Source organism: Lutjanus erythropterus, chromosome 21 (genome assembly GCF_056507025.1).
Source record: "Lutjanus erythropterus isolate fLutEry1 chromosome 21, fLutEry1.hap2, whole genome shotgun sequence".
NCBI classification, from domain to species: domain Eukaryota; kingdom Metazoa; phylum Chordata; class Actinopteri; order Lutjaniformes; family Lutjanidae; genus Lutjanus; species Lutjanus erythropterus.
In genome coordinates this window covers 11,301,270-11,319,450 of record NC_139337.1, presented here as the reverse complement: position 1 = coordinate 11,319,450, position 18,181 = coordinate 11,301,270, and the positions used below count along the sequence as shown (strand labels likewise).

The 18,181-nt window shown below is 39.7% G+C and overlaps 1 protein-coding gene across 2 annotated transcripts in view; it reads left to right on the top strand.

Annotated features, from left to right (window-relative positions):
• Positions 1-17,828, top strand: part of vav3a (vav guanine nucleotide exchange factor 3a) — a 119,412-nt gene extending 101,584 nt beyond the window's left edge. The window contains exons 23-28 of one of the 2 annotated variants that reach the window (XM_084747056.1): positions 753-869; positions 3,530-3,617; positions 4,331-4,460; positions 12,358-12,438; positions 14,901-15,052; positions 17,298-17,828. In XM_084747056.1, coding sequence (XP_084603182.1) covers positions 753-869; positions 3,530-3,617; positions 4,331-4,460; positions 12,358-12,438; positions 14,901-15,052; positions 17,298-17,342 — 613 coding nt within the window. In that variant the 3' untranslated portion in view covers positions 17,343-17,828. The remainder of the gene's footprint in view (positions 1-752; positions 870-3,529; positions 3,618-4,330; positions 4,461-12,357; positions 12,439-14,900; positions 15,053-17,297) is intronic. The other variant, XM_084747057.1, reaches the window with a different exon arrangement.
• The last annotated feature ends 353 nt before the right edge of the window (positions 17,829-18,181 follow it).

Below are 18,181 nucleotides of genomic sequence, written 5' to 3'. Positions count from 1 at the left end.
TTTTATTAAGTTTAAAAGTCCTTTTGACCTTTTTGTTTTGAGCATGCATCTCTACACGAGCATTGCAAACTGTTGTCTTGTTGATTTGTTAACAATGAGCAGAGCTGACCATAAACAGCCAAACTGCAGAAAAAAAGATTTACCCCAACCTGTCCTAAGTCCCGCCCCTTTTTGCTCTGTGCTCCAATAACAGTTGCGCAAAACACCTGTGTCAGCTTTCTTCTTTTCCTGTAAAAGTGACAAACATGTCAGCATCTTGAGTTAGCTTATGTTTGCACTAGCTAACTAGCTAGCTAATAATTATAGTAGTCTCGCTAGCTAGTTAGCTACAGTTTTGCTAGCATTAGCTAACTAAAAGATGCGAATATGTGTCGCATTTACAGGTTCACCAGAAACATCTTCAAATTTTGGTTTTCTTTTCAACAGAAACAAGTCTAGCACATAGCATATCCAAGTACAGGAAACAGGAAAGGAAAAAGTTGACCAAGATACCAAGCTTGCTCAACTATTATTGGAGCACAGACGGGGCAGGGTGGGACTTAGGAAGGGTTAATTTAGACACACATTATGAATGTGCTATATGCATGGTCAGAGAATGCTCCCAAAACCTGAATAATATTGGCATAGTCAAACATAGTCATTGTAAAGGACAAAACGCAGCAATCAATAGTATGCAGAGAGTCAGTAACGTAATGTATGATTCCACAGTAAACTTTAGGTGGGTGAAGTTCATGACTTTCTGGCTGTTGTAGGTTTGCAGGGCCCATGGAGCGACTGCAGGCGGAGGCAGAACTCATCAACAGGGTCAACAGCACCTACCTGGTCCGCCATCGCAGCAAAGAGTTCACAGAGTACGCCATCAGTATAAAGTGAGTCTGACATTTCTATCGAGTCAAGAACGTAAGATCAGACAGTGCCAGTGTGAGCAACTCTGATTACAACTAGATTCTTGGACTTAAAGGTCCAGTTTGTAGTGTAAGATTTATGGGAATTTTACTGACAGAATGTGGCAGCAATTGAAGAATTCAAGAATGATCTAATTTTATTGTTCTTCTTTAATATGACAGAGTAGCCACAGACAGACAGAAAAAAACATCTGTCAGATTCAACAGATGCCTTCAGCCAAACCACAGTATTGACCAGACGTAACTCCCAGTTCTACTACACAGTTTGACGGAGCAGTTTATAGTTCCTTTGCAGGGTGATGTGCTGCTCCTCTGAGGCTCAGACTGTGGTTAACCACAGTGGTGTGTGTGAGACTGACCAAACCAGATGCTAATCATCGAGCAGGGCTTTAGTCAAGGCACATGTAGCAGTGCTCATCATGGTTTGACCTCAAAACCCACAAGAACAATTAGTTTATACCATAATTAGAGTAATACACATGGCCATTTTAATCGTGGTAATGGCGAACTTCTTTCTATGCAGAAGATAAATGACGTCAGTGTAGACGCAGGCAGTGAAAAGAGACCTGTCGTCTCTCGCTGTTGAGCCTCTGAGCCGGAACATTTTCCACCACGAGGAGCCGGCACGCTTCTCTGTGAGCAGCGGAAACATTCCTTTAAACTTCATTTAACTTTTTTTTTTAGACCTCCTGTTTTTCCCCTCTCGCAGAACGGACCGCTCTCAGTGCCTTCAAGTTCCTTCTGCGCTTAATTGCTTGTGTGCACACAGACGCGGTGCTCTGAGCAGAGCGGAGAACGACTGTAAGACTGTTCAAGGTTATTAAAACCTCCCCATGAAAAAGGGAGAAGCAGAGCAGAAAAGAGACGCCTACGTTGTGAGAAGACATTTAAAAAGTATTACTCGCAAATGAAAATGCCCTCTCCTTCATTCCCTGTGTCTCAAAGTAGAGCTGCCAGAGGATTGTAGATGATTGTGTCCAAATAGCCGAGAGACCCCAGCTCTGTACAAATTAAGCCTTGTGTTTCTCAAAAGTAAAGGCAGGCTCCTGAAAAGTATCTGACACTTAAAATCTCTTTTAAAAAAGCTTTTCTACATTTCTTGAAATAATATTCTGGAACTCTCAATACTTTCACAACTTTACAAGTTCATTTTTAACACTGAAAACTAATTTGAGATTCACAACTGTCATTAGATAGATTGACATGTAAAATTGTGAATGGTTCAAAGATACAACTGATTAAACAAAAAAGATACAACTTGTTAAATACTGAGCATTGGACTGATCAATGTTAGTTCCCCCATTTCCAGTCCAGCTTCATATTAAGCAGACAGACATGAAAGTGGGATTAATTCTCCCATTTAACTGAACAAAAAAATCAAACTATTCCTTTAACATTAAAATCAGCAACTCCTAGCATTAGCATTAAGGTTTTAAAAGTTTTCGAATACTAGTAGTCTTGACAGGTACAGCTTTGTTTTTAGTGACCGAGACCTGACCCAGGACCAGAGTCAGGCCAGGTGTCCAAATTATGTCCGTTCCAGCTGGGTCGGGTAGAGCCTCGAGAGGGAAAGTGGTAACTTTGAAGTGGAGGGAAAAAATGAAGTGTTTTGCTGCTCTTTTTGGCTGTTGCTGCTTGGTAATTGGCGGTGCATAGTGCTGCCATGCTGTGTTAATTCTGTCTTTGTTTGGGTCGATCGCAGTTTGGAACTGAGTCCAATTATTCTTGGATCCCTTTCTGGATCAGGGGTTTTTTTTGTTTTTTTTTTTAAATAAAGTAATTTATCCATGTTGGTTTCAGTCAAGGTCTTCACAGACAAATCTGTAGAAAATGTACTCAAATCATTTGACACCATGACAGAGTTTATAGTTTATTGTTTAAAGCCACTATATTTAGAATTAAAACATTTCCAACTTGGGTGCCCCCTAGTGATAGCGATAAAAAAAAGACCCTACCCCAAACCTGTGACACTTCAACGGGGTTATCACATTTTACTAAAAAAAAAAAAAAAAAAAAAAAAAAAAAAAAAAAAAAGACCTTTGAGAATAATTTGATGCAATAATCACATTTTTTTAAAAAAAACTACACATTGGCTGGGTTGCACCAACAAGGATTGATTTTACGACTATGACTTACAGTTTAAATTATGTTGCAGCAATCTTTAAAACTTTGGACTTGGGTTTGCTAAACTGAGATTGATTGTTAATTGTTTAATTTTAAAACTGGATTTACTCATTTTAAACCTAGGTTTGCTAAACTCAGATTGACTGATGTTAGATTAAATTAAACTTTGTTGGTGCTATAAAGATTGTCAAAGCAGAGTGATGCAGCTGGCACTCTGTGGCACACCGTGAATGACAGACATCCTAGACTTTCTTTCACTCCTCCAGCCTCAGAGCCCCATCAGCCACCCTGTTAATGCAAACTGAATAATGTGGGTGGGTGGGTGGGTAGTGGGGGCACATTTTCTCCCGACCACCCCATCATTCACGTGTCACAAACCTTTGGGACCCTATGCATTACGGCGACGGCCATGCTCTCCACAGGGGCCAGGGGCCGGCCACCGATCGATGGCGGTGATCAGAGAGGGAAATTACACTCATAACTTATTCAATGGCCCACAGGTACAACAACGACGTGAAGCACATAAAGATCCTGACCAAGGAGGGCTGCTTCCACATCGCCGAGAACAAGAAGTTCAGGAGCATATTAGTGAGTCTTTTCAGCCTGTTTTATTTTTTTAAAATTCCACCACTGCAATTCATAAATAAATCATCGCGTTCGCTTAATGAAGTGTCAGAACCTGAATTTTATTTTAGCAGTGTGCACAAAAATAGCCATGATTAGAGACGTGTTTATACTGGCCCGAGGGCTTCAGCATTATAGATAGTGCAGAGCATATTGGAAAGGTTCACCCGTTTTATTTATGCCAGGACTGTATTTTATGTATCTCAAATTGGCTAAAACGGGTTTGTTTATGATATTGGAATACCAGTGTGAGCCAAAACACTATTTTAATAACATGTAATTTCAACACATTTTTTACTGAGTCAGAGAACCTGATCAAAAGTCCTGTCCAGTGTGGTGGTAAATTCAGTCCACTGTCTTTATTATAATATTGTATAAGTGGCTATTTTACATCGACAGCAGGTCAAAAGCAATAGGTACTGTTGTAATAATTAGATTCAGTTTTCAAGAGGCCCCTTCATGATTTGACAGATATGTAAATGATACAGATGTTTCATGAATATACCTGTCATGAGAGGGGAAAAAACATTAAAATGTGTCATTTGGTTTTACAAACTGGTTTTCAAGAAAAATGTGACATGCAGTGAACACATATGCAAATGACTGCATATGTATTAGCTTGCTTACTTATTCAGGTGTATATATGTGTGTGTGTGTGTGTGTGTGTGTGTTTACAGGAGCTGATTGAGTACTACAAACATCACTCCCTGAGAGAAGGTTTCAGGAGTCTGGACACCACGCTGCAGTTTCCTTACCGGGAACCAGAGAACGCTGCTATGCACCGCCTCAACCGGTCGGGTAGCAACAGTAAGTAGACCTGAAGAGTTACTAAGAATAGAAACAAACCACTTCTAAGGCACGAAACACTTTTATACAGTAATGCTAGCATCTTAGAATTAAACTTGACAAGGTTAAAACTGCATGACTAAACAACAAAGCATTAAAGACATGTCAAACTAAAATAATTATATTAAATATATTGCTACAACTGTGGTGCAGATATTGAATAATAGTGGAATCTGTTCCATACTGTATTTGAATAGTTTGAGCTGATGACGTGTAGCACTGAAAGAAATATCACAGCTGGGCAGGAGCTAAATTACAAATAGGGCAGCTGCTAATGAACTTATTCTGTTTTCTCTGTTGGTTCCTCTTATCACCTCTCAGATTAAGTTTAATTCTCTTATTTAGACTTGCAGCCATTAAAGGCACCCGGTGGATTTTTTGACCACCACCAGTGCTATGGAGTAACATTTTCATGAGTGGATCGCCTTATGTTGTTTGAGTATGCACAAGATATAAATAATAATATTACACTCAAAGGGTACCTTTAAGTTTCTTGTATCAAGGCTAATACTGTGCTCCAGGTGTATTTTTTTCCCCAGGAGGGTGAAGTCATGATGCTACTCTGACTGATGAAGTAGTATTAATTGCCTTCAATGACTTGGATCATTTGGGTATGGGTATGAGTGTGATGGGTAGGTTTTAAGGTAAGAATCAGGGTAAGCCAGTCAGAGGCAGAATAGGGTGGGCTTTGCCTTCACCATCCTGGGAAAAAAATATTGCTTTTCAGGCAACGTAGGAGGTTGGAATTTCCCAGTTGAAATTTCAACTTTACGATTTCTGACCAGAAGACAAAAACATGGCTGACCCCAACAAATTAATGACTTTGACTGGCAAGTGTAGACACAGTTGAACCCTCAGCAGTGCACCCTCCTTGCTTAAACGACACAGAGGAAGAAAAACAATGTGTGAGGTTTTGCTGTCTGCTGTGCAGCAGCCAAAATATGTTGAGTAGAATGGTAGCGGATTGCATGTATTTACACCAGATGGGAATGCAGCACGTTGCAGCTGCAGAAGTCTCGCAGCACGCCAAAATGACATCTTCATATCGTTCATTTATGTGACCAACATTTGAAGACCCAAAGACACTTAATTTACTATCATATAAAACAGAGAAAGCAGCTAATCATTACATTTAAGTAGCTGGACCATTTTACTTAACAAAAAAAACTACAATCAATGATCAAAACAGTTTCTAATTAAGCTTTTGCTGATTGTGAAGTCGTTTCAGCTTCAGCCATGACTTTCTAAAGCTTAGACATTAGACAGTCTTACACGCTGTCAGCTGCTCCACATCAGCAGACTCAGAGTAAAGCAGTCTGTGTGATCTGACACTCTGCTGATCATTCATCCTCCTCTCATTGTTAATAGTTCTTGTTTCCTACAACATGCTGCTGTTACCGGCTCTGCTGATTTCTCCCACCACTGCTCCCAGCTGCCTGTTCTGTTTTCTTATCTCTCACCCTCCTCAGCTCTCTCTCGCACGCCGCTTTAATTCACGTGGGAGCGTCTTCGCAGCCTTTAAAAGAGTTAGGTAGCTATTTGTTGTTAAAAACGGTCCGGTCTCCACTGACGTTAATTGTTTCTGACTGCCCTGCCGAACGGTGGTTGGAGAATCCACTAAGCATGTTATTAGATTTGATAACGCACTCTGGACGTTTGCTGAAGATCAAATCAATGAGTTTCAGGGGAGAGAGATAATCTGGTCGAACTTTCAACGAGTTAACCAAAGACAGGCGCTCTTATAGTCTGAGTTATAGGCTTATCTACTTCATGGATGTTGCAGGAAATTCAAATGCATTATCAATTACTTTTATTTTTTGCACAACAACAGTTTTTAGTGTGGGTAATGCGAAAGTATAGAGCACATATTTATATTATTATTACATCATAATACACTCAACAAAAGTATAAATGCAACACTTTTGTTTTTGCTGCCATTTTTCATGAGTTGAAATAAAAAACTGAAGACTTCTACGCACACAGAAAGCTTATTACTTGCAAATTTTGTCAGAATTGAAAAAAAAACAAACATGTCCAGGTGTTATAGAGATTATGATTAAACAGCTTTCAGTGTTGTCACAACATAAAACATAATTAGCGTGTACATCAGTGAAGAAACAAAGTGTACAAATCATCGTTTAAGTTTTACAAATCCACAGTTCTCCTGAGTCTTGAGTCTTTCTAGGCTAGCTATGGATGCCAAATCCAAAAACACAAGAGTCTCAGTGGAAAATAGAGAATTTAAAGGGACAGTCCACCCCAAAATCAAAAATACATATTTCCCCCCTGGCCTGTAGTGCTATTTATCCATCCAGATTTGTTTGGTGTGAGTCTAGAGTTTTGGAGTTATAAGACATAGAGATGTCTGCCCTCCCTCCAAAACAATGGAACTAAATGGGACTCGGCTTGTGGAGCTCAAAGCACCAAAAAAATACATTTGAAAAAACCAGTGTCTCTTTCCAAACATGTAGTTCATACATGAAACTGCTCACAACAGGGTCTGTGGATTATCTTGAGCAACTGGGTCATGATTTTTGGAAAGTGAAAAAGAAAGAACGATTTAAGATATAAGTTTGTAACTTGTGCAATTTCTACATTCATTTGTTATTTAATATTGCAATATTACTTCATCACTTGAAGAGGAGTCATACCCTTAACTAGGTGAAAAATTCAGCAAACGAAACAGTGCTGCCAGAAGTTGCCGTCAGACTTTGTTCTGTTGGATGTCGAGGTGTGTCGTCTGGCAGTTGTTGGGGTGAAGACTTGAGCTGTGTGATATTTTTTTTACCCATTTAAGAATGAGCCGTTTGTTCTGTTATGAACAAACCCGTCGACACCTCAAGACAAAAGCAGCTGTCGTCACCAGCCCTTTCTGAGGAGCAGGATCGCACTAGAGTGCAACGTGCCGACGATTACTTATGCATGCAGCTGCCACTCCTTCTTAACTGTGCGACTTTGTCAGTCATTATCCAACTAACGTGATTCCCTCTCAACCTTCAGGTGTTCCAGAGAAATATTCTTCCCTTCTGACTTGTGAATTTAGCAGGTGTGAGGTGTGCACAGAGCACTGTCAAACTGCCATCTCAGCAGTGATTATAGAGAATTCTGTGATAAAGCCTGTAGGTGTTTTTAGTATAGTTTGGAAATAAAAAGTGTTTTAAAGAGTAGAAAGGCTAATGGGTGAATACAGAGATGTATGTGGCAAAAATATAGTCTCTTTTAGTGTAATTTAGTAATGAAACATATTTTTAAAGAGAAGAAAGACTAATCGGTGAATATAGAAATGTCTATGACAAAAAAACAAAGGTTTATTTGTGTAATTTAAGTGTCTTTAAAGTACAGAAAGGCCATAAAGAACAGTATTTTAAAGAGCAGAAAGGCCACCGAGTGAATATAGACACACAATTCCATTTTTCTAGTGTAATTTGGTAATGAAAAGAAAAAGGAAAAATGTCAGTGAATGAATATAGACATTATGATGATAAAAACTAGTTTTTGTTGTGTCATTTGGTAATGAAAAGTGTTTTTTTAAGCACAGAAAGGCCACAGAGTGAACATAGACATTTGTCTGGCAAAATCTATTTTTTTGTACATGGGATTTTATAATGAAAAGCTTGGCTGATAATATCAGGTGGAAAATAAGTTTGAAAAACATCTGCGAGGTTTAAAGGCTCTCAGCTAACTGGCTGCAGCCCCCAACACTGGAGTGCTGTTCTTCCTGTAAAACATCCATGTTCACCCCACACAAGCTGACTGTTTCCAGCCATGCCGGAAGAAAAAAGGTATTAAACAGTGTGTGAGCCAGGCAAAGCACCATTGCCCATCGGTTGGTAAATGGAAAATGTATGACTTCAGTGGGAAAATGAGATTTCATTTGAACCCTGTATGCCACTGCGTACAATCCGAGGAAAGGAAAAAAAAAAGTCCTGGCTTGCTGACGATCGCGTTCCAAGTGGGAGAGATGTGAACAGATTGTACAGAGCTGTTTGGTTGTTCTAGACGAGGCCTGTTGTTCAAACGCCGCTTCAAATCACAAGTCGAGGCAGCTTCAGTCCAAATTTGTTTTGCTCCGGTGTGGTCCTCCGCCTCGTAGGCAGCCCGCTCCTCCTGGTGTGCAGACTTCATTTTCCCTCTTTCACTTTTTAAATGACTCTTGTTTTGATTTCCATCTTCCTCGAGCACTGCTGGAAGACTGCTAATTAATGTTCATGCTTTGTTGTGTGTTTTTTGGACAGCTTTGCAGAAGGCAAAACTGACCTTTTTTTCACCAATACACTAACAACAATAGCAACAGTACGCGTGTTAACCCAAAATATGAATTAATTTGTGTCCCTGGAACAAGCTCAGCTGACAGCGTGTGTGGGACTCTGGGCTGCTGATTGGATTTTAACACATCTTCACTCTCTCGTGAAATGATACAATGCGTGCGTGTATACGTGTGTGCTCGCGCCGTTAGCCTCCGCTATTAGTCAACCGGCTCACATTGTGTATTCCGGTGTGGTCCACAAATCAGATTTTGCAAAAATGAAGCATGTAAAATGCAGCTGGTGTTTTGGTGGCTGTTTGAAGTGGAGGGCGATCCCTCTTCATATTGCTCATACCTAGACACCATTAGGGGTTGCTGAGCTGTCTCTCAGTGCACTGATTAGTATTCATTTTAAAAACCACCGGAGCTCTGCTCTCCTTACAGCATATCAATAACCCAGGCCAGTTAACTTGCCGGCAGTATTGTTGGGAGCAGCGCATTTGTCATAAAGTTTGGACATTTATCTGCCATTGTGGGGATTAAATTGTCTATTCCCAGTTGTACAAATGTGCAGAGGCGGGTTTAGAAACTTTTGAATGGGACTGGACTGAGGCACAGTTTTAAAGGAGGCAAGACATTTTTACTCATTTTACAAACGTGCTCCACATTTGTAAAATAAGTAAAAGTTGTAATCACTCGCGTTTAAAGCGCTGGTTCTTGGCAGTAATAAAATCTACACTTAAAAAAAAAAAAGTGGTTTATTCAGTGTTATAAATAGTTTGCAGCCATGGACAGATTGTGGACAGATAATGTGACAGTGGGAACATGGACACAGACATGTACAACCCCCTCCCACAGTGGAGCAAGACTGAAAGACATGCCTATGTTGTTTGTAGTTATTCTGCATCTCTTTGTAGTTATTTTGCTCCTCTTTGTGGTTGTTTTGTGTCTCTTTGTAGTTGCATTTTTTCTCTTTGTAGCCCCTTTGGGTCACATTTTGGTTGTTCTGTGTTCCCTTTTGGCTATTTTGTTTCCCCTTGTGGTTGTTTTGTGTCTTTTTGTCAATGTTTTTTATCTCTTCGTAGTTGTTTTACATCTCCTTTTGGTTCTTTTGTATCTTTTTTTGATCATTTTACATCTCTTTGCAGCTGTTTTGTAGTTTCTTTGTGGTTGTTTACATATATATTTGGCCGCTTTGCATCTTTATGCGGGTGTTTGATTGACTTGCCCACAACAATTGTTAACAATCACTTTATACAAATGATGCAGGAGCAACCCTATGTAGCTGTGTGTCCAGAATTAAACACACTGATTTCTTGCGTACGTCTTTTTCAATGTATTTTGAAGATGAGAGTTTGAGAGTTTTACATTGCCAGATAGTGCTGTTAATTCCTGTGCCAGGACTGGGCTGTTTTGTTCACCCCAGTTAAACTTCTCTGGACTAAAATCATTCATTGCCGTCCATTTAGGCAACTACTTTTATTGAATTTACACTTTATAGTCTGTTTCTGTTGAACTTCTCCTGAGCAAAACCTTTGTGGCATCAGCTTTTGCTCCTGACTGTACTTGTGCCATTCTTGCTATGTTGACATTCCAAAAAAAAAAAAAAAAGTAGACTTGAATTTATCCCTAAAGTCTAAGGTACTAATACTTCCTGGGTTAGAGGTTCTGTTCCCCAAAGAAATGCACTAACACTGCCAACTCTAAGACCTTGTTGGAATCTGATCAATGCCTGTAGCGTCTCTCTCTGGCAGTAGAAATAGTGGAAGACAGATAGAAATACAAATGCAGTGGGCCTCCGGTGGGTTATTTCTCAAGTTGTTTGCAAGATAAAGGCACAGTTAGTCTTGCAAAAGTAAATGTGCACTGTGGCATTGTGAGCTCCAGAGCAACAACATAAAAAAACAATTAGGATACACAACAAAGTACTATAATAATAGAATATGAAATAAAGCATATCGTTGTCTGATAAGTTATCAAGTCAAGCGTGTCTGTCAGAGGAAATTTGAGACGGAGATGTGTATCTGCAGTTGTGTCTGTGCTACAGCTGGATGATTGTCTTTATAAATATGCAAATAGAAGTCTATTCCCTATGCTGTAATTGTGAGTACACTGCATGTTCCTCCCAATTAAATGAACAAGTGAAGACGTCGTCCCCCATTAATGATGCAGACATCCTTTCAGCAAATTGGGAACAAGAACCGTCATCGCTTCATACTTCAACAAAATGTTTGCGATGTTGTGTTTTTGTTGTGGACCTTCAGTGTGTGACCTTTATTGCAGTCAGGGTGATCTTTCAATTAAATTTTCAGACACCGGAGCACAAAATGTGTAGGGGAGACCAGGGATAGCAGTAACATTTTTTGAGTGTCAGTAACTCAGTGACTGTTTAATCAGGTAGGATCGAACTTTGGTGCATGGTACCCATATATTTTATTTATCTACTACAAATAAAACTTAGTTGGGCATCACAGATTATGTGAGTTACTGACAAATACAAGAAGTCCCTTTGTTACAACCAACCCCAATCCTGGGACAAGTTGTAACATTCCCTGGGGAGAGATGTAACAATCAGATGTAATTTGCTGAATTAAGATGTACACTATTCAATTTATGGAAGAACTTAATTGAGGAATAAAGAATAAACAGTTTTGAATGAAGTGGACAATTTAAAGTGTTTAAAGTAGCTAACTGTTTTAGCATGTGGGCTTAAAGGTAGCATGAGTGCAAAGCATCATTAACCATTGTATCCATGAAAAATTTAAATTTCACTGCAAATTTGACCAATCATCGTTGCTTCCACCAATCATAGCAGTCCAACTTTTTTTTTTTAAATTTTGTCTCAAAAACTCAAGACTTTAGCTTGCAAACAACTTGAGAAAAGGACAAAGTTTGTTGCGTTATTGAAAAACCTTGTGTGTCAATAACATCTATCAATGCTGTGTGTACTTTTCTATTTAATCATTTTCTGCTTGCTGTTTTGACTTATTTTGAGCTCCAAAAAGATTAAAATTTTCTATAGAACGCTCAGATGCAGAGCAAATTTTGTTAGAATTTTTGTCATTCTGAGCCTTTTTTGAGTATTCTGTCTTCAGGTGTACGATATTGATGACATCACTTTTCTGATTGGTCAAACTGACAGGTCACCTGAATTATCCTGATGTTACAACACTCCCCAGTCTCCCCTAATTTGTTTTTTTTTTTTTTTTTTTTTTGGACACAAGCAATAATTTCAGATAAGTAAGTAAATTTCAGACCAGACCAAAAGTTCGATCCCTCATCCTTGAGTTAAAATTTTAGTTTTCTAATTACAGAAATGAGGCCAAACAGTGTAAATAAATTAACCATCAGTGACGGAGCTGCTACCAGTGGCTGTGTAGATGAAGTACCACTGGCTAGAGCTCCTCCTGTGCCTACCGTCATTTATTTTTTATCAAAACAGGGTTGTTTTTTTATACCTCTGAAAAAAAAAATAAGCTCAGAGTGAGGATTTTTAAAAACATGTTTTATTTTTTTCTCCTTTGCTTCTCTCTCCTTCTACCATCCTACCCCCATCCCTGCCCTCTCCCCACTCGCATCTCTGCGCTCCCTGCCTGGCCTGCCCTGCCATAGCCCCATTGCTCTGCGGCCTCTCTTTTGTCTCTCCTGCCGGCTACAGCTTTGTACCTCCTTCCTCTGCTCCCTTCTGGTCAGGTACAGGTATCGCTTCTCTCTCTGACTGTCCGTCTCTCTAACACATCTATTTTTCTCTCTCTTTGCTTTCATGTTGAAGGCTGCTTAGAATGCTGGCTGTAGCTCAATGCATTCTCATCATCGCCTGAATCTCTGGCTCAACACCTGCCATCTCGCTTCCCGTTGCACCATTTCACCTCCTCCATAGTTGTGTGCACGTACATGTCATCCTGTGTGGACTGTTTGTTTTAGTGATGCATGTATGTGCTGTATGTGAGGTTGAGTGTGTGCATTTTTGCATGGAATCAAAAGTGTATGAGGCAAAAACTGGTGAGTTTGGTGTGTGTTTGCTTGTGTGTGTCTGTCCGTCAAAGTAAAGGTGGAGGTGTCCAAATACACAGAGCTCCTCTATATTAGATATTCTATCCCCACGGCCAGGTTGTAGAGGTCTGACATTCCATTTCCACCTGTCAGCTTAGCCCAGTCCGACCCACCAGTCAGTGTCTGGAGAAGGTAGAGAGTCGGCAGGTGGGATGGAGCCGAGGTAACTAGCTAACCTTCTCCACAGCTGTCTCTCATCCGACTGTCTCCTCGACAGGACATCTAGTCGCACACACACACACACACACGCACACACACAAGCTGTCAGACTCCAGAACACTCCAGCTGGACTTTCTCAAGTAAAGCAATGCATTATATAACTATAGGCACCTGTAGGGCCTTACTTCTCTTTTTTAGATAGACTGTTGTCAGATCACCTTCAAAATTATGAGACAGAAAATTAATTGCTGTGCATCATTTTTTGTCGCCCCCTTTATTTGAGACCAGATAAATTGGGTTGCACCATGTATTTTTAAATCTGTTACTTATTTTATTTAGTTAGTGACATAAGGGGACAGTGTATATGTTAGTTAGACCAAATTTCCCTCTATCTGTTGTGCTGTTTATCTATCCGGATAGTTTTGGTGTGAGTTCTGGTGATATCAGCTGTAGGGATGTCTGTCTTCTCTCAAATATAATAGAACTAGATAGTGCTTGGCTTGCGGGGCTCAAAGCGCCCAAAAAAATAAATTGAAAATGTCCCTTTCCAGAAATCATGGCCCGGTTACTCAAGATAATCCACAAACCTTGTTGTGAGGAGTTTAATGTAGGAACTGTTTTCTTTCTATCATAGAATCTAGTAGAAAAAACTATCTAGATGGATAAATTTCATTATAGACCAGAGGGAACTGGTCTCTGTCCCTTTAGTAACTATGGTTTAAAACTTTACTGTCTCACTAAATCAGGGTACACCATTAAAACTTACAAAAAGGCCTAGCAAGTGAAGATTAATTAGTAAACTGGGTTCTGAGAAAGCCATACAATTAAAATTAGTCAACTAATGGTGTGTAAACAAGCATTTGATGCATCACAATCTGCATAACTTCCAAAAATAAGAGTTTTATAAATAAGTCAAACAAAATAGAGAGCTGAAGTCATGAGGTCACGTCCAGGCTAACTTCTGTTCCACTAGCGTCTGTTATTCAGTGTAATCTCTCATACAACTTTTCTTTGGCGTGTTCCTGTTGTCTATTCTCCATATTAGAAGACAAACTGCCACCTGCTGGAGCAGTTAATATTAGAAACTGAAACTTTCATGATTTTACCAGTTAAACAACGATAAAAAAAAACTACAGGTAGTTACATCATCGCAAGTCTGCAATCACAGCAGGGTAGAGAGGACTGAACTCTGCAGACATATGTAGACAGACATGTCTGTGATAGGGGGCCAGATGCTAACCTTGTTAGCTACATTATTTTTGTGAAATGCAATTTAAAATGTCATCAATACAGAGTAAAATGTGTTGACCATATTCCGTATCATCTCTTTTACTCTTTACTTTTATACTTCATACGTTAGCAAGCTAACTAAGCTAAGGTTTGTCATTTATTTCAATTAGCTACGCAGAAATAACACCAAGAAGTTAAATTACTGGATGTAAACATTTAGTAACAACTAGCGCATCTCTATACGTGAACTAGTTTGTGTCCTGCTGCCTGTTTAAACTTAAAAGTGTAAATCTTCTCCATGGTGAACATTTAAGTTAAATCTAGTTTAAACTTACAGAGCTGGTGCCACCGGCTCAATTAATTTGAATACTTACATTTATTTGACAATGTAGAGCTAATGGCAGTAACTTTAACTACTTTTTAAAAATCTATTCACTAGATTCTTCTATTACTATTAGTACTACTATCACCACTACCAATAATAATACTTTTGCAGATGTTCTTACATAAGAAAAGACAGAAAGAAAAGGCAGAGATGGCGAGGCTCCAGATTTTCTGGGAAAATGAAAAAATATCATTCATCTCCATGTGTGTGTGCACGTGTGTGTGTGTGTTGACAGTGACACTGATGTTTACACTGTTTTTCAAACACATCTCCTTAGATGTTAATTTTTTTTATTTTAACACCCACCCCTCTGTCTCTCTCTTTCCAGTGTTAACTCCAAAAGTGATCGGCGTGGCGATCGCGCGGTACGACTTCAGCTCCCGCGACACCCGGGAGCTCTCGCTGCAGGAGGGCGACGTGGTGAAGATCTACACAAAGTCAGGAGCCAACGGCTGGTGGAGGGGCGAGGTCAACGGCAGGGTAAGACGCCAGCACACCACAGCCTGCCATCACCTAATCCCAGTGGGGAAAATAATCTTTCTGCTGCGCCCTTCTTTTTCATTAGTTTTCATTTGACACAGTGATAAACCTGTGATATATTCTGCTTGTTTACATTCACTGATATTTAATGAAGGCAGAAAAGTTTCAGAACTTTCATTAACTGTGTTTACTCAGAAACCAGTTTTGTTTCTTTACTCTGGCTGTTAAATTTTTCAATCCAGTTGTAGGTAGTGTTAAAATAAGCTTTTTGAGGAAGAAGGATTTGGCAAATATTCTTGTCTACCTGGAAGGAACTATTCACATTTATTCGTCGTGTGCACCTCTCCAACATTTCCTTTTCCCCATATCGTCACTTGGAAGAGTCCATTTGTTGCTCTTTCATGTCTTAAATGCATAAATGTTCCCATCCAATACCAGGAGCACTTTATAATCAGCCATGCAGTGCTGAGAGAATCCTGCTTCTAAATGCAGGGAGATATATGTACTGACTCCCACTCACATGCACTGTGTTTGAGCTTCCCGGAGAGTGTTAGACTGAGCCTGTGTGTGTGTGTGCTCTGCAGCCATCAGTAGTGTGTGTGTGTGCATGTGTGCTGTGAGTGTGTTTTGTGAACAGCTGTGGTAAATGAAGAAGCGTTTCTCTTTCACTAAGCCTGATGTGTGTGTTGATGCTGCTCTGCCGAAAACTAAACACTGTGTGTGTGGAGTCTGTAGAGAGCTGTTAGACTCTCTGTAGAGTCTTCAGCCAGTAACAACAAGCGGTGCTGCTGGCTGCCTCAATCTGGCAACCGAGAGAAACACTTAGGATTATACCACCTTAAGAACCTTTAAATATAAGTTCAGTGTAACATGTTGATGCTGATTTTGGCTGTTGAAAATAGATGCTTTGGATTTTTTTTAACATTATTTTTTAATAGTTTTCTTTTTTTTTTTGAGCTATCCATCATTTAAAACTATTTATTCCAATAGTACAAAATGACTGCCAGTATGCCTTATATTTTTCTTATTTAAGTTTTTGGCTTAAATACCATTTTTTCCAACTCAGGAAATCATATAGAAAAAGAAATGCTCAAAAAACTGATACTGTTAACATCAATTTTAAAACATGAACGTGTTCCCAAAAATGAATCTCTGTGCTTACGTTTAGGCTGGGTTTCACCAACAGTGTCTAATCTTTTTAATCCAGTTAAATCATGGTTTAACTATAAACTATGCTGTACCAAACTTTTAAACTAGCTTGAAATTCAGAAAGATTAAATTGAAACTTTTTTCTTTTTTTTTTAATCCTCAGTTTAGTTTTTACTCTAAACCTTCAATTTAATATTGTTGCACCAAAACTTTCGTCTTAAGTTTTAACTCACACTTGAGGAGTTTTAACTTTTAAAATGACTGAATTTTTGAGATGAATTGAGCAAAATAATGAAGCTCCTCAGAAAAAGTTAATGGACAGACTCATCCCATTTTTATGATGTGCCTCATCTTTCTTTAATTCCAGTTGATCCATTAAAACAGTCTGCCAGTTGTTGCCAGGCTGTCTCTCTTATTTCCTTTTGTTTGTTTTTAATCTTCTGTTGTTCGCCATATTGCTCCATTAATTCGGCCAGCAGTTTTTCTCTTTAAGGAGGAGAAATTAGAGCTTCACTAACTTTTAATTAGAACTTCAACTAACTTTTTAGCTAGTTAGGAAAAAATGTACCCTTTTGTTAACTTTTCTGCTAGCTAACAAGCAAACAATGTAACATTACTTTTTAGCTAGCTATCAATCAGCGTAAAATTTTGTTTTCTTTTTAGCTAGTTAGTTTTGCTAAACTCTGATTAGGACTCATCTAATTAACCTAATTAATGTAATTAATAACCCAGTCTTAATGTTTTAACATGTAGCTATTGCTGATGAACATTTTATTTGTAAAGCCATTTACAATATCATAATATTTTTAATGTCAGTAATGTAAAATATTTATAAATGGACTTAAGTGTAAAGAAAATTACATTCTGATGCCTTTAGTATTGCCAACAGTAGCATGATAGCACATAATATATGCATTTCTACTTTTTCTCAGACATTATACAGCTCTTCTGTGTGGGTTACTGAAAGACATTCTGGTAAATGTAGCTAATAAATAGCCAAGTCAAAGGTGAATACACCATAAATTGCTGTAAATAACAAGTATTTCTGTCAGTCAACTCCTGTGTGGTTACTTATTTCCCTTTCTCTCCACCTCAGGTCGGCTGGTTCCCATCCACATACGTAGAGGAGGGTGAGGAGTGAAGGTCCAGCCTGGGACGAAGAGTAAGATAACTGAAGAAGGGCAGCAGTGGAGTGAGCAAACTGAGCACACAGCAGTACCAGTTAAGACAGTGAGCTTCTGCGGCGCTGCTTGCTCCAGTGTAACTTTTCCAAGCAGGGCAGACGGCTTCGCTCTCCTCGACGGGAGCCCTGTTGCCTGCAACCATCCCAGAGGCCTTTGGGAGAGAAAAGGGCTACAGTAGATTGCAGACGCGAGGCCAGCCCCATCATTTCTGGTTGACTCTGTGCGGCTAAGTGACTCCACCAACTAGCAGCTTGCCTGTCAGCGGGGCGCGAGCCCTCGCCAGACACCCCCCCCCCCCTTCCTCCCCAACTTGGTCCATCCATAATTCACCCTTCGCTCCCTTCCTCTCTCTGCCCAAGCCAGCCGCAGCCCCCAACTCCCACCTGTTTCTGCTTGCCAAGTCGGCCGTCGCCAATCTGTCAAAAGTAGATACTCAAATGCCACTCTTCCATTCATGCGCTCATCCATCCATCCATCCATCCAACCAGCCATCCAAGTATCCATCCTCCCTCCCAACTCCTTTGGGAATAGAGTCATCTGAGCTGGAAAAGACCCACACTGTAAACTTTTTTCTTCCCTTTCATCCCCTCCTCACTCTGAAGGGATTTCAACCAGTCTTGACCTTGCCTCTGTGTTTCTTCCACTAATGCAGGTTGTTATTGATGACTTGATGACCCAGATTCACACACACACACGCACACACACACTTGTACACACACCACCCACCTCTCCTCCCCCTTCAGATTATGATCGCACACACGCTCTTACAGGGAGATGTAAAGAGAGGGATGGCGTC